Here is a 12,916-nt window from a genome sequence, read left to right on the forward strand (position 1 = left end):
TTCTTATACAAAATTATACAATTGCATACTGCTGCCACTATATTCGCTCTTTCCTCAGCCCCTCACCTAATACGCCAACAACACCCTCCACATCTCCCATCTTGTCCTTCCCCTCCCTTTCCACAACATCAGCCAACCCCTGAAACACACTTGCAATCTCCCTGAAAACCTTCGCGTCGCCCTTCCACCCACCTTCCTCTTCAAAACACGCTCCAATCTGATTCATCTCCTCCACCCAACGATACGCTTTCCCCGTGCATCCCACAACACTCCTCTCCGCCCTCTGCCTCGCACCAATGTTGTATACGTCCATGTACTCGAGTAGCGGGTTCAGCACCCCAAGGGACGACGCGGTAGTAAAAGATTGCAAAGCCAACGCCGTGAAACCTTTCGACAGCGCCGCGAAACAGCATTTCAGGCCTGATGCTGTACCGATTTCTGCGCCGAGATACCGTGTATTCAGCACTTCTGCCAAATACGTACCGGATACTGGTGCTGAATGAAGAGGATGCGGACCTGATAAGGGAATATCAGGTCTTTTCCACCCATTTGTTTCTGTTTCTGATGGCGATGGTGGCCCGCCAATGATGCCACCGTCGACGAACCGCAAGCCCGGTGCATTCTGCTCAAATGATCTTGCCACTGTTTTCACTGTGGAGGGGCTAATAGCGTTTAAATCCAGGTAGTAAAGTAGTTTTCCTCCTCTGTCACGTCCGTTTGCCAGTGCGACTTCCACACGTTTTGCTGTTGCGATGGCGTCGCGGGGTGGCACGATACTAAGGATATAGTCGCAACTGCGGACTAGTTCTTCGTCTGTGTCAAACAGCTCAATTCCCGCAGACTCGGCACGGGATTTGGTTGCGTCGCTGCGAGCACTGATGTTTGTGATCACGCGGTAGTGATGTGCTTTGAGAAGTTGGGCGATGCCTAGGCCCATTTGGCCGATTGAGAGAATACCTATTGTTGTGGACATTTCGTGACAGATGGCTGATAGTTGTGAGATTGAAGAGATTGGACTATGGGTTGTGTTGTAGGTACTGTGAGGATGATGACGAAGTGGGGGATGTATGGTGGGGTAAATGTCGATGGGACCTTTAACGCAGAGTGGTTAGTGGAGTGTAGGGGGGGACTTCAAAGTTCAAGATCTCATAGCTTTCGGATAAGACTTTTAGCACGATAGTGGTGATATACAGAGCTACGATTGTCTTCATTCATCAATATTGTCTGTTGTTTCTACTCCGACATCCTCTGCGACTATGTTTAGAGCGATCCTCCTCTAACGTCCAGATCCTCAGAATGGCTTCAACAGGTTCAAATCATGAGTTTCAACTTGATAGCCATCAGCCTGGTAGCCGCTAGTAAAGTAAGATGCCGCCTGCGTATTTCCCTTCATAGTCCATAACATCCAGTTGAGAATGGCCTTGCCAAATCGGCCGCCGTTTGCGTCACCTAGTGTACCACCATGGCCAACAGGAATGTTACCCTTCCATGATGGAACACCCTGCGCAAGATTTTTGAAGTCGCGTTCGCCCTTTATCTCGTGTTAGTCTACATGCCAGGAATGAAGAGAGGGTGAGTATGGCAAAACTCACGTTCTGGAATGCAATGTCGCCCTGACCACCCAGTACAAAAAGTACGGGCTTCCTCCAGTCTCTAGCTGCGCTAGTGTTTGAAAGCAGACCTGAACTGATCACTCCGATTGTGTCAACGCGGCTATCCCAAATGTTGTCGATAGCCTCAACACCACCACACGAGAATCCTGCCGCCATGATCTTGCTCGCATCGACATTAGCGTACGCGCCCTTTCCAGCATTGTTGGTAACCCAGTCAATGGCTTGCTTCATGGTCTGCGCATTTGAAGAACCTCCACCATTGGGACCGCCCTCCGCGATAGCCAGGAAGCCATAGCTGGCAATGTTCTGCAAGAGAGCGGAGTTAGAGCGGCCGTCAGTGCTGCATGCTCCGTTGCCCCAGACGAGAACAGGAAGCTTTTCGGAACCGGTGTTCTTGGTTGGGTAGTAGATCGTGTGGCCCTGGAGAGAGTTGTCGGTCTTGTATGTGCCGGGTGCGTATGGGCCTGCTCCGCTACCTTGCTGTCGGGCCTCTATGTTGAGTGGAGATGCGACAGCGGTGTCCAAAGTAAGCGCCACAATGGCGAGAGTCAATGTGTACTTCATACTGTTCGAGATGCGATGCAACCAAGGTATTTGCGAGCTGATCTGAGGAGTGATGCGGATGACTGAGTCAAGTACAGAGCAACTTATATAGTCGAGAACGCTCCTGTTTTGAGTATGCTAATAAGCCCATGCGCATCTTTCTTCATTTTGTCTAAGCTGGTGACAGCACACTCTTTTGAATTTGCAACCGTTTTGATTGCGAGGGGATAAAATCATCGCACCAACTACCAATGAACTCTCCATACGTATATTCGTTCGGTCCTTTTTCGTCTGAGATGACGCCTGAATCTGGCAGAACCCTTCATATAGGCCCGGGATCAAGATGTTTTGTGTGAAAACACAAACCATTTTCTGTTAGGGAAACGTGCGCTAATTGGGCGCGAGTGCTTCATCTTAATATGTTGTGGATGGAAACAGTCTTGGCCGGTGGTTAAGCTCGCTAGCTGGTCACCGGATGAGAGCTTCGGGAGCGAAACGCAAGATCTCGCATCGGGTGATTGTGTCGATTGCGGGGAGGGGCATCGCGTATCGATACTCTAATATCGGCTGCTACCCAGGTACAAGCATTGCTTTTAGGCGAGGTGGTGTCGAGTATATTTCCGTTCGCATAAGGAGGGAGAGGCTTGGGGGGCTTGTGTCTGGCGGTTACGTCATTTTGCTAGTGCGTACTAGCAGAAATTCCCGGCGCTCGGTGATGACGCTGGAAGAGTTGAGTGTTCGTCAAGCTAAACCTGGTGTCGAGAATGGAAGTAGAGGGCAGATCATTCACCCTGAACGCTATGGCGTTACGATCGTTGTCAGCTCCTTCACCAGATTGGACTATGAGGCCTCGTAAAACTCATCCGTTCTCAGCCGCCGCTAGATCTGGAATTTCATCTATATAATCTTATAAAACGCTTTCGCCCTAGAATTGTATGTACAAGCGCGCCACACCGCTCGTGTATAGAGATGCGAACCCTGGTGGACGCGACTGAAGCTACGCAATACTTCATAAAGATGCGCCATTTCCCCTCAAATCGAAATCTCTCTTTCCTCGATTCCATAGCTTCGTCTTGTTTCACGGTTTCCCAAGCTCTTTCCCATTTCTTCAAGCCGCTGCCTTATCGCGAAATAGCCTACTGGTTTGGACAGTATTCATCAACCGCCCTATTGGCACAGTCACTGCCTCCATGCTGCCAACACTGACTGTCCCAGCTATTGATAGCCAAAAACGTACTGTAGAAACATTGATCCATGTACTTCGTCTCGTTCTCACAGCGGGACAAACAACGAGGACAGTATCTCTTGTAGCCACCAGCTTCAGCCTCACAAATCTCCAGCGATGTCGTTGGAGTGGGTGTGGGTGTCTGGCTAGCGCTCGTTACGGAGCTGCTAGTCGCAGATGGCGTTGGGACTATACCATAGTTTTGTTCGATACAGTAAGAATTTCCTGAAACGAGGTTGCAGCCATCTACTAGACTTGGGTTCTGTTCGACGAATTAGCATGAGAGGAGTGCGTCTTGCTGGATTTCAGTCGTACGTATGTCTTGAACTGCACTTCTGTTATGCCCCAGTATTCACTTATACCGGCACATGTGTCTGTCTCTGTAGCGACCTGCCACCATGTGCAGTTCGAGATGGTATCTGGAGATGCGGTAGTCGGAGGGTCGGTTTCGTATGCTCTGATAAGCAGCGGAAGCAGGGCGAGGCCAAGAGTGAATGAAGCTACCATGATGTGTAATTGATGGTTGTAAGATTTGCTCTGAACTAACAGGAGGACGAGTAGGATGCGTCCAGAAGTGTGGAAGACGGAATCGCCTTATACGATTGAGAAACATGTACTCAGAGTTGGCGGCCTTACGCGTAGACAGTGAGCTGCCTGTGCGGTATCTTAGCCGCACAACACGTGCTAGGCTACCATCGAGGCCGATGAACAAGCACCTGGAAAGTGCCATGCAAAAACTCGTTTTCTATGCAAAAAGAGGAAAGTTTGCCGGATCGGGTAGTTAGATGCCTAGCAGGAACAATGAACTCACATGGTCACGGCTCCTTGGACGCCTGATGGCCAGGAAAATATATGTTCTAGACATGAGAGATGTAGGAGGCCTCGAAAGCCTTAGATTTTGTGCCATTGGAACTGACATAACGCAGCTGTGGATAAGGCGGCAAACGCTACTGATGATCCTCATTTCACTAGGCCTAGCGTACAGCGAGGGCGTCACTTCTAATGCCAGCCTAGAGACTTCGAACTGTTCAAAGGTGCTCCATCCAATTATCATGTCAGATTTTTGCTGCAGTAGCAACCACAAAAGAGCTATTAGCCAGCATGATCAATTCCATCAGCATGTCGCAAGACGGTCGTCCCTGCTCCGTCTATCTAGACCCCACCGCGCTGTGTCCCACCAGTCTTCTTCCAGATCAGCATTCCCAAGGCAAAACTCGCAAACCAAAACACCACATTCAAGAAACCGAAAGCTTGCGCAGCATTCCATCTGCTGCATGATCCATTCCGCAAACCCATCTCATTCCAAGCCCAGGTACTGCCACAAGACATAGCATTCGTGTACCAATCTTGCAGTAAACCAAACACAGCACACCATGCGCTGCAGAAGAGAACATCGCCAACTACATTCACAATATGCGAAGTAGTGGGAAGAAGCCAGATCAGCGATGCGATGATCGATACAATGGCTATGATGGTGCTATAGACGAGGCGCCCGTACGAGCCGCTATGGTCCTTGTGCTGTTGGTGATACAGGAGGTAAGATGTTATGGCGAGTACGACGGCTGCACAGACAGATTGCGCAAAGCGCAAGGTCATGGAGATAAGCCGGGAGATGATCATTGTGCTTTGTTCGAGAACGAAGGCTTGAACCTGCTGTCTTGTAAGTAATATTGGGGGTTGAGATGGACGGTAGTCAGCGAGATCGTTGGAGGCGTTAACATTCAAGTTTCGCAGAAGAGGTATAATCTCTATATTTCGCCCGCAGATTGCGAACAATTTGCCTTGTACGATCAGCTTCGATCGCAGAGCCAAACGCACCCACTCGAAATTGATCGGTGACTACATGTGAATGTAGGATGAAGTTAAAGTTTAGTGCTGTTGCTTCCATCTACATAGCCATGGACCAATGACTTTTCTTCTGACATCTGTGATATTTGACGTACCATCAAACTACCAATATAGCACTCATACCTGGGGTGAATCATTATTCCAACGCGTCATAAATGCCCTTCTCCGCCATGAACCACGCAGGAATAACTTTGGGATCTCCATTGGGCAACACTTGCGATGCGAGCATTCCCGCAATCCCCTTCTCTCTGTCAACCCACCAGAAACAATTACACAGACCCATCCACCACAACGTGTTTGCTCCACGACCAGACGGGCCAGGCTCGATAGTGATGAAGCCGCCAAAGCCCCAACCTTGAGGAGGGTTGCCAGGCTGAGGATACATATCCGCGGCTTGATTGACCAGCGAAGGGTCTGCAGGTGGGACATTGGCGCGTGCGAAATCGGGTTGAGAGGGAATTTGGTTCTCCCACATGAGATCCACTGACTCTTTCTTAAGGATGCGGTTCTGTGTTTGTGGATTTGTTCCATCGTTCAATAGAGCAGCAAGAACTTTTGTGTACTCGCTTGGCCTCGACCAAAGTCCTGCACCACCAGATTGGAGGAAGTCTTTTTGATTTTCCTTGGCGCAGGAAAGTGGACCGTCGTAAAGGTGTTCGCGTTTCTTGAGCGTGCCGTCGGTGTCACGTTGGTGCATATGTGCTAGGTTCTTTTGAGCTTCTTTGGAAGGGAACATGGATGCGCCCTCTGCGGCGATGCCCACGGGCGTGAAGATGTGCTCTTGGAAGTATTCGCCCAGCGTTTGACCAGTAACGCGCTCGAGAACGATACCTGCCCAGTCCATATTAATGCCGTATTCCCACATGCTACCTGGCTGGTTCACCATCTTCGAGTCAAGGATATCGCGCTTGTTGCCGCTCCTCCCTTCGATGCCGTCCGCTTGGAGCCTCGGGTCAGCGAATGCATATCCAAATCCTGCTGTATGGCTCAACAGCATGCGCATCGTGACACTCTTCTCTTGCTCGACGCCGTTGACACCATCGGCATACACCTTCTTTTCAGATAGTTCCGGCACAGTTTTCTTGACGAATTCAGCATCATCCAAAGGAACCTTGCCTTGCTCAACAAGCTGCAGCAGAGCAATGGCAGTGACGAGCTTTGTACACGATGCAATCCAGAATACCGTACTCTGAGTGTCTATGGGCTCACTGGAGTCCAAACCCAGTGTACCCGAAGCATGTTCGACAAGTGTTTTGCCCGATTTGTCGATGGCGTGGAAGGCAAGACCAGGTGAACCATCTTGAACAAAATGATCCAATGTGCCCTTGATACCTTCGACAGCCTTGGTGGAAAGAGGCATGATAGAATGGAGTTGTGTTCAAACGGTGATGTGAGAAGTTGAGTACAGAGAAGTATAGACATGATACGTGTTTCTCTTATAGCAGATTGTACCATGTACCGAGGGTAATAATGTTCCATTTCCTGTATTAGGCATGCTACGCTGCATCAAGACAAGAGTGGATAAAGTGCGCAACTCATTGTGCGAGAAGAATGCCTAGGGTCATGCGGGAGACCAATGACAGGTGATAAGCACGGATGACCGAGAAGAGCGAAGACTTAGAACGCTGTGTTATTGATATTGGACCTATCAGTCGTTTGTGCAGTCATGGTGGACGACTCTCGCTCGACCGCGCTACCCCGCAGCGGGGTATCAAGTCCGTTGTTTATAGAGTAGTGCGAATGCCAGGCGGAGAATAGTGCGCCAAGGATATGCGTCTACTGCTTTATCAAATGAAAAGACTTCCGAGCCAGCTCTTGTCTTGGTCCTTGTTGGTAGTATTGGCTAGCAGCTTATACACTCTCCAGTTCATGTGTTCAACGCTCGCTAGTGATTCAAGATAGCCACAATCTGGAGATGTAGACGAGTGTCTGTATGAACACCAGAGCACGTTGAAACTTGGCAATCTGACGGGGCGTTCAGCCTCGCTTTAGTGCTGACTTCAACTCTTTCAGAGCAGCCATAACCAGAGGAACAGCAACAGGACCTAGTAAGGGTAGGTACACAGCGACCTTGTGCTCATCGGGAAAATAGACCTGACCGACCATGGAACGTTCAAAGAAAGCCTTCTCAGCCTCCACCTCCGCAGCGCGTGCGTGTTCTAGAGCGCTCGGGAAACGACCATCTCGAAGGTAGTCGCAAGCTTGTTGTAAATGCACGATAGTCTCCTGCGTAGAATGGGCAACGTTATCCGGGACTGGGATAGAAGGAAGCTTCTGGTACACTTGAGCTAGAGCGCCCAGAGTAGAAGAAGCTGAGAAGATGAGTGATGCAGCTCGGACGCGTTCGAGGGTCGAAATGCGAAGAGGCAACGAAGCCGGGCTCTGAGGCAAGCCAAACAGCGATGTGAGTTGATTTGAGAACGTGTGCATTGCTGGAGCAAGCATCTCCTCAGTCAAAGCAGGCGGGGTGTTTGCTTCGCCCTCCAAGTTGAGAATATGTACGCCACCCCATTGCGGGATCAACCAGCTGTTCCCAGCGTTCTCCCTGACCAAGAGAGGTGACTGTGAGTGATCTGGTACATACAAAATAAAGTTGACCGTAGGTCCCTCGCCGATGCTGGGACTGAGAGGCCACTCGGCAGCGTTGACGAAACCACTGAGATCCTCCTTGCGAAGCGTCCATGCCTTTGTGCTTTCATCATATTCTGGCTGGCGAACAGAAGGAGCAAAGGTCGCGTAGAGCTGTACTTGTGTGTCAACGGTGAAGTTGCTGATGGCGGAGAAGGCGTCCAGAAGAGGGCTCATGTAAGTTTGAAGTGCAGTCTCAATGTCCCACTGAGAGGGGGCGTACGAAGGGCTGAACAGGGAGAAAGTCAGGTGGTATGTTGGAGCATACTTCAGAGCGCGGGTAGACTGGCGTTGGAGCTCTGCGGACATCTCTGGAGAGAGCGTCTTGACCTTGGCAGCATGCGCGCCGGACGTAGCGGACAAGACATGCGCCAGCTGTGCCTGCTCCTCAGCGAATATGTTGTGTAGTTCCTGGGCGAGGAACGTGGCCAGGCTGGAGCCAGTAGACGACTGCGAAGGGATCTGGTTCGGAGAGTAGTATACGTCTAGGGTTGGGGAATATGGCTGGAGGTGCGACCGAGGCGTGGCGCCCGTTTCGACCGGTATCAGTCGCACAACCAAAGCGACGTCCTTGTCATCGCTATGAATGCTTGTTCCGTCACTAATGACTTGTTGCGAGATGTTTGGTTGCAGTGGAGAGTCGGCGAGCATCAATCGGAGATGGTGGGCGGAAAAGTCGTTGATATCATCGAGGGCGTGCTGGGTGGTGCGAAGCAGGTGTTGCGCATCCGCAGAAGGCATCGGAGCTTCGACTGCTATCCGCAGAGGGAAGACTGGCTTACAGACCTGCTATGGTGTTAGCCCATGTTACAACCAGGGTGCCCAGCTTGTGCCATTTCTCACCTTGCCCTCAGCCCAGTCCGTCATCTCCTGTAGCGGCAGGTCCGCCCTGTAAATGGCCGTTGTTTTCAGCCATATTGGAAGGCCCAGAAACACGACTACAGCCCAAAAGGAGAAGATGGATAGGCGTCGCAGCCATAAGCTCTCTTTCGTCTCAGAAGGAGGCTGCTTGGGTGATTTTGCGGCAGCAATTGGCGTCGAAGAAGACAGAGAGATCGTCTGCTTTATCTCATCCGCCAGCGGCGCGTCATTGTCATTCGGTGCCGCCATGATGCGGTAGACGTGTTCGTTGCTGTCCCTTCGGGCCATGTCGCGCTACCACGCGTGCTCCGTGCGCATTACCGATCTAGCTTCCGTCCGCCTTAAACGCCCTCCTCAAGATGCTGTTCTCTCCCTACCACAACGGTGCAACACTCTCGACCTATTTTCGCCTTACTCAGTCGAACGAGTTTCAACATACTGTATTCACATTGAGAAACTTCCTATACACGAGATAACAGGATCAAGGAACAATCTAGAAACTCGATCGTCACACTTGTATTAGACTTCTGGTTCTTCTCATCACTAACGCCATGTTTGCCAGTGGATTATCATATCTTCTCTTTTCCCTTCTTCGTGTTCTGGTCGTTTGATTCGCGTAGCTCGCGGCGCTTTGTTGTAAGGATATCTGCCGTCAGCACGCTGCCAATAAGCCAATCCAATCCTCTGTCTTCTAAATGTTGCTTTGTGTAATCAGGCTTGGCTTCTTCACCACAGTTGGTGCCTTAGTTTTATTACGCCCTGAAATATCTCAGCGGGAACGTGGTCCAGCCTGCGTAAGTACCTCCTCCATCTCTGATATACATTGCGTGACCCGCCTAAATCGACAATCCGTCGGTGTTCAGAATTTTTCACGACTGAGAATCTCAGCCCTTACCCAGCCACAATACAACCTTCGATCTGCGAAATGACCACCAGCCTGGTCTCCAGTTTCTACCGCTTCTTCTTCACGTGGTTTGATTGCATCGTCGCTATCCATGCCGCCTGCAACGACTTCGTGGACCAAGAATGGGTTATGAGTTACTCATGGGACTAGCTCTTCTCTCACGCGACCTTCTCCGAGCAACCGACGACCTGAAAGTCTGGAGATACATACAGGCTACCACCTTGCTCGTTGATGTAGCATCCATTTACTCGGCCTTTGATGCATTTAGTGTACAGGATCGACTGCAGCCTGCGTTGTGGTGCGGTGAAGATTGGGTTACTGTTTTGATTATAGCCTTTGTGACTTCCTGGAGAGTCGCATTCTTGGCTGGGATAGGATTTAAGACACATGCAGACAAAGCCGATTCAATGATCGCCAGAAGATGTGTTGCTCTGATTACAACATCCGAGGCATAATTACTGGTCGGAGAAAGTTGGTGATCTGGACCCCATAAAAAGGAAGCAGTGGTCAAGTGGACCCGAGATACAGTGTAATTGAGTTTCAGCTTATGTCAGGTGCTTTCTAGCGTACAGCCTCTTGACGCTTGTCAAGAAGTCAGGAGGCACGTTCAAGACGCGTCGAACTCAATGTTCATAGCTGTCAGTCTAGTGTTTCTCGAAAACAACGTGACCTTTAGTCGTTCACCTACAATGGTTTACGCGTGAACGATTGGTCCGTGCATGTCAATCAGGAAACACAGGTACTACCCAGTCTTCATGTCGACAAACTCGTTCCATCCAGCAGTCACCTGAGTGTGTAGTAGAGCAGTACCTCAGATCGATTCCTTACAGTTTATAATCGGTGTTTCAGGGACGCATGCGATCGAGGTGGTCCAGCAAGGGTCAGGGCACCGAGAGGTTGGATCGACGCTCTGCCCCGCCAGCTAGTCTACTTCCAGCCACTAACGGTCCGTGCTATGCGGGGTTGCATGTCTGGGGGAGGGAGCTCGACAGACCGTGACGCGTTGGTCGTCAGTTGCTCACGAGACTATAGTAGCTACCCCTCTCAGCTGAGGTAGCTTCGCTCCTTCCCACTGCTTCCTCACACGACAATTTCATGCTCACTCCTACAACCTACTCAATCCATCTCAATCCACATTCTACATCAAATCATTCACAATGAGTGCAATCGCTGACAGCACCGAAGGCCCTGTCGAGCAGGTCAAGGTGCTGTTTGCCCTGTTCCCGGGCTACAACACGCTCGACGTGGCAGGCCCGCTCGAGGTTCTGAGTCGCTCCCTCCAGGACGCCAAGGACAAGTGTCAGTCAAACGCTCACTCAATTGACCCTTTGTTGACACATTGCAGCCAGCAAGGCCTTCAACTGCCAATTCGTCGGCACCGCAGCTGCCATGACCTCCGTTCAGGGTCTCACCATCAAGGCAGACATGGACTATGAGGTGAGTCTACACGTACGGAGCCTCGGAACTCATGCTGACATCAATTCTAGGATGCCAACAACGAGCTTGAGGACTTTGACGTTGTCATTGTTCCCGGTGGTGAGGGTGTCTTTGAGGTCCTCAAGAACAAGTCTGAGCCTCTCGGACTCCTCACCAAGTACGTCGAGCTTCAAGAGAAGAGCCCCAGCAAAGAGCGTACCATCCTTGCCATCGACGTCGGTGCCCTACTTCTTGCTCAGCAAGGTATGCTCGAAGGCCTTGCCGCTACAACCCACCCAGACTACTATGTCCGTCTCGAGACAATCTGTCAAGACGCGGCTAGGCGAGACATGTCCGAGCGTACGGACGTCATGGAGGAGCGTTATGTAGTCAACAACGCCCGCTTCGACTTGGGCGAGAACCCCGACGACAACCCGTAAGTGGAATCTGAATTGCGCTGGCATGTATCGCTGACAATCCTAGGTACATCATCAAGAAGTCGCGTGAGCCACCAAGCGCTCCCGAGGGCACCAACACCGGACATGCCCGTAGGAAGTCGATTGCTCGCAAGGGCAGCAACGCCTGGCGTGACTCTCGCCGCCGCGAGTCTATCGCTAGGCGTGCTTCCATGCCTCTGGGCGGTATGCGTGTTATCACCACCGGTGGTGTGACTGCTGGGCTCGATGCCAGCCTCTACTTGGTGGGTTCTTTGGCTTCCCACGACTCGGCCCTGGAGGTCGCTCGTGCTATGCAGTATTCTTGGGTCAAGGGTGTTACGGTCGATGCGATCGATGTTTGAGCTACGGCTCCCGCGCGACAAGCGAAGGCGTTTACGATGAAAGGGTTGAACAGTGATCGGATCGGTTATCTGAAACATGTCGGGAATCTTAAGGATTTACCACGACGAATCATGTGAGGATTCATTGAGGAGTATTTAAAGAATCAAGAAATTCTGAAAGTCGTACCTGGTGGGGTGATGTGTCGTGAGAGATGTTGACAGGGAGATGTGCCGACGCGCAGCTCAGGCGTCTCCACAGCTCCACTGCAGGCGGGTCACCGTGCTTCGCTGGTGTTAGCGTGCGCAGGCCAAACCTTCTACACTACACATACGAAGTATGCAATTGTTACATCTCTTTGCATCAGCTTACCCGCAGCACTTGGAATATCATCGTCCGTCATTCACATAAAGTGTTGCGTTGCGGCATTGGTCCTTTTAGGCGCATTCTCATGTGTCCAGATTGGAAGGATACGATCCGCACTACTAGGCGTCACGTCCGCCACTCGTGTACGTCGTTTGTTCGCCGGTGGCAGATCGAACCTCTCTCTTGTTTTTGTGGGTACAGAGCGACTGATACAAGAGCAGTCATGCACGTGCTATGAGAAAGCCTACAATCCATTGATTGCCGACCTACGATCTTGTTACAGTGATCCACAAAGAACATACCCACGGACGTGGCTTGTTGAACTCCGTGCCTCTCACTCCAAGACATCGATAGGAATACCGATTTACTCTTCTTTCTCTAAACCACTGCGCCAGTGTGGAAACCCAAGGTACAGGACGACTCTTCTGAGGCTTTCATTCGCCAAGTACTGTCTTGCTACCGAGGGCAATCTCGACATTGAATGAAGAACGAGCACGTCAAAGTCACTTCCCACCCTCGATACGCGAAAGAACCAAGGGAGGCCGGTCTTCCAACCAACAAAGGCGATAGGCAGAACAAACCACTTTCCTAAAGCACTGCAACATCTGGCAAGCAAGCATGCTTACGCTCGTTACTACTCTTCTACTCCCGGCTCCGGCAGTGTCAGAGCATGTAAATGTAGGATATTTTGGAAAAGCAGAATGTAAAGGCCAACGAGTCCAAACAACAAGCATTG

The 12,916-nt window shown here is 50.9% G+C and overlaps 6 protein-coding genes across 6 annotated transcripts; 1 reads left to right on the forward strand and 5 right to left on the reverse strand.

The window, feature by feature from the left end:
* Positions 1–37: 37 nt before the first annotated feature.
* Positions 38–973, reverse strand: AA0111_g6802 (hypothetical protein; the record flags this gene model as incomplete). The annotated part of the gene is made up of 1 exon (XM_028653065.1): positions 38–973. One exon carries the CDS (start codon positions 971–973, stop codon positions 38–40), a length of 936 nt encoding a protein of 311 aa, XP_028505303.1.
* A 318-nt stretch (positions 974–1,291) lies between these two features.
* Positions 1,292–2,177, reverse strand: AA0111_g6803 (hypothetical protein; the record flags this gene model as incomplete). The annotated part of the gene is made up of 2 exons (XM_028653066.1): positions 1,292–1,531; positions 1,593–2,177. The coding sequence occupies 2 exons, from the start codon at positions 2,175–2,177 to the stop codon at positions 1,292–1,294; spliced, it is 825 nt and encodes a 274-aa protein (XP_028505304.1).
* Positions 2,178–3,292: 1,115 nt separating this feature from the next.
* Positions 3,293–3,888, reverse strand: AA0111_g6804 (hypothetical protein; the record flags this gene model as incomplete). Its single annotated transcript, XM_028653067.1, has 2 exons — positions 3,293–3,643; positions 3,697–3,888. The coding sequence occupies 2 exons, from the start codon at positions 3,886–3,888 to the stop codon at positions 3,293–3,295; spliced, it is 543 nt and encodes a 180-aa protein (XP_028505298.1).
* Positions 3,889–5,365: 1,477 nt separating this feature from the next.
* AA0111_g6805 (hypothetical protein) lies at positions 5,366–6,589 on the reverse strand (the record flags this gene model as incomplete). The annotated part of the gene is made up of 1 exon (XM_028653068.1): positions 5,366–6,589. One exon carries the CDS (start codon positions 6,587–6,589, stop codon positions 5,366–5,368), a length of 1,224 nt encoding a protein of 407 aa, XP_028505299.1.
* Positions 6,590–7,206: 617 nt separating this feature from the next.
* AA0111_g6806 (hypothetical protein) lies at positions 7,207–9,006 on the reverse strand (the record flags this gene model as incomplete). Its single annotated transcript, XM_028653069.1, has 2 exons — positions 7,207–8,643; positions 8,701–9,006. 2 exons carry the CDS (start codon positions 9,004–9,006, stop codon positions 7,207–7,209), a joined length of 1,743 nt encoding a protein of 580 aa, XP_028505300.1.
* A 1,773-nt stretch (positions 9,007–10,779) lies between these two features.
* On the forward strand, positions 10,780–11,837 carry AA0111_g6807 (hypothetical protein; the record flags this gene model as incomplete). Its single annotated transcript, XM_028653070.1, has 4 exons — positions 10,780–10,921; positions 10,968–11,059; positions 11,110–11,474; positions 11,522–11,837. 4 exons carry the CDS (start codon positions 10,780–10,782, stop codon positions 11,835–11,837), a joined length of 915 nt encoding a protein of 304 aa, XP_028505361.1.
* Positions 11,838–12,916: the final 1,079 nt, after the last annotated feature.

This window comes from Alternaria arborescens, assembly GCF_004154835.1.
Source record: "Alternaria arborescens strain FERA 675 chromosome Unknown contig_15, whole genome shotgun sequence".
NCBI classification, from domain to species: domain Eukaryota; kingdom Fungi; phylum Ascomycota; class Dothideomycetes; order Pleosporales; family Pleosporaceae; genus Alternaria; species Alternaria arborescens.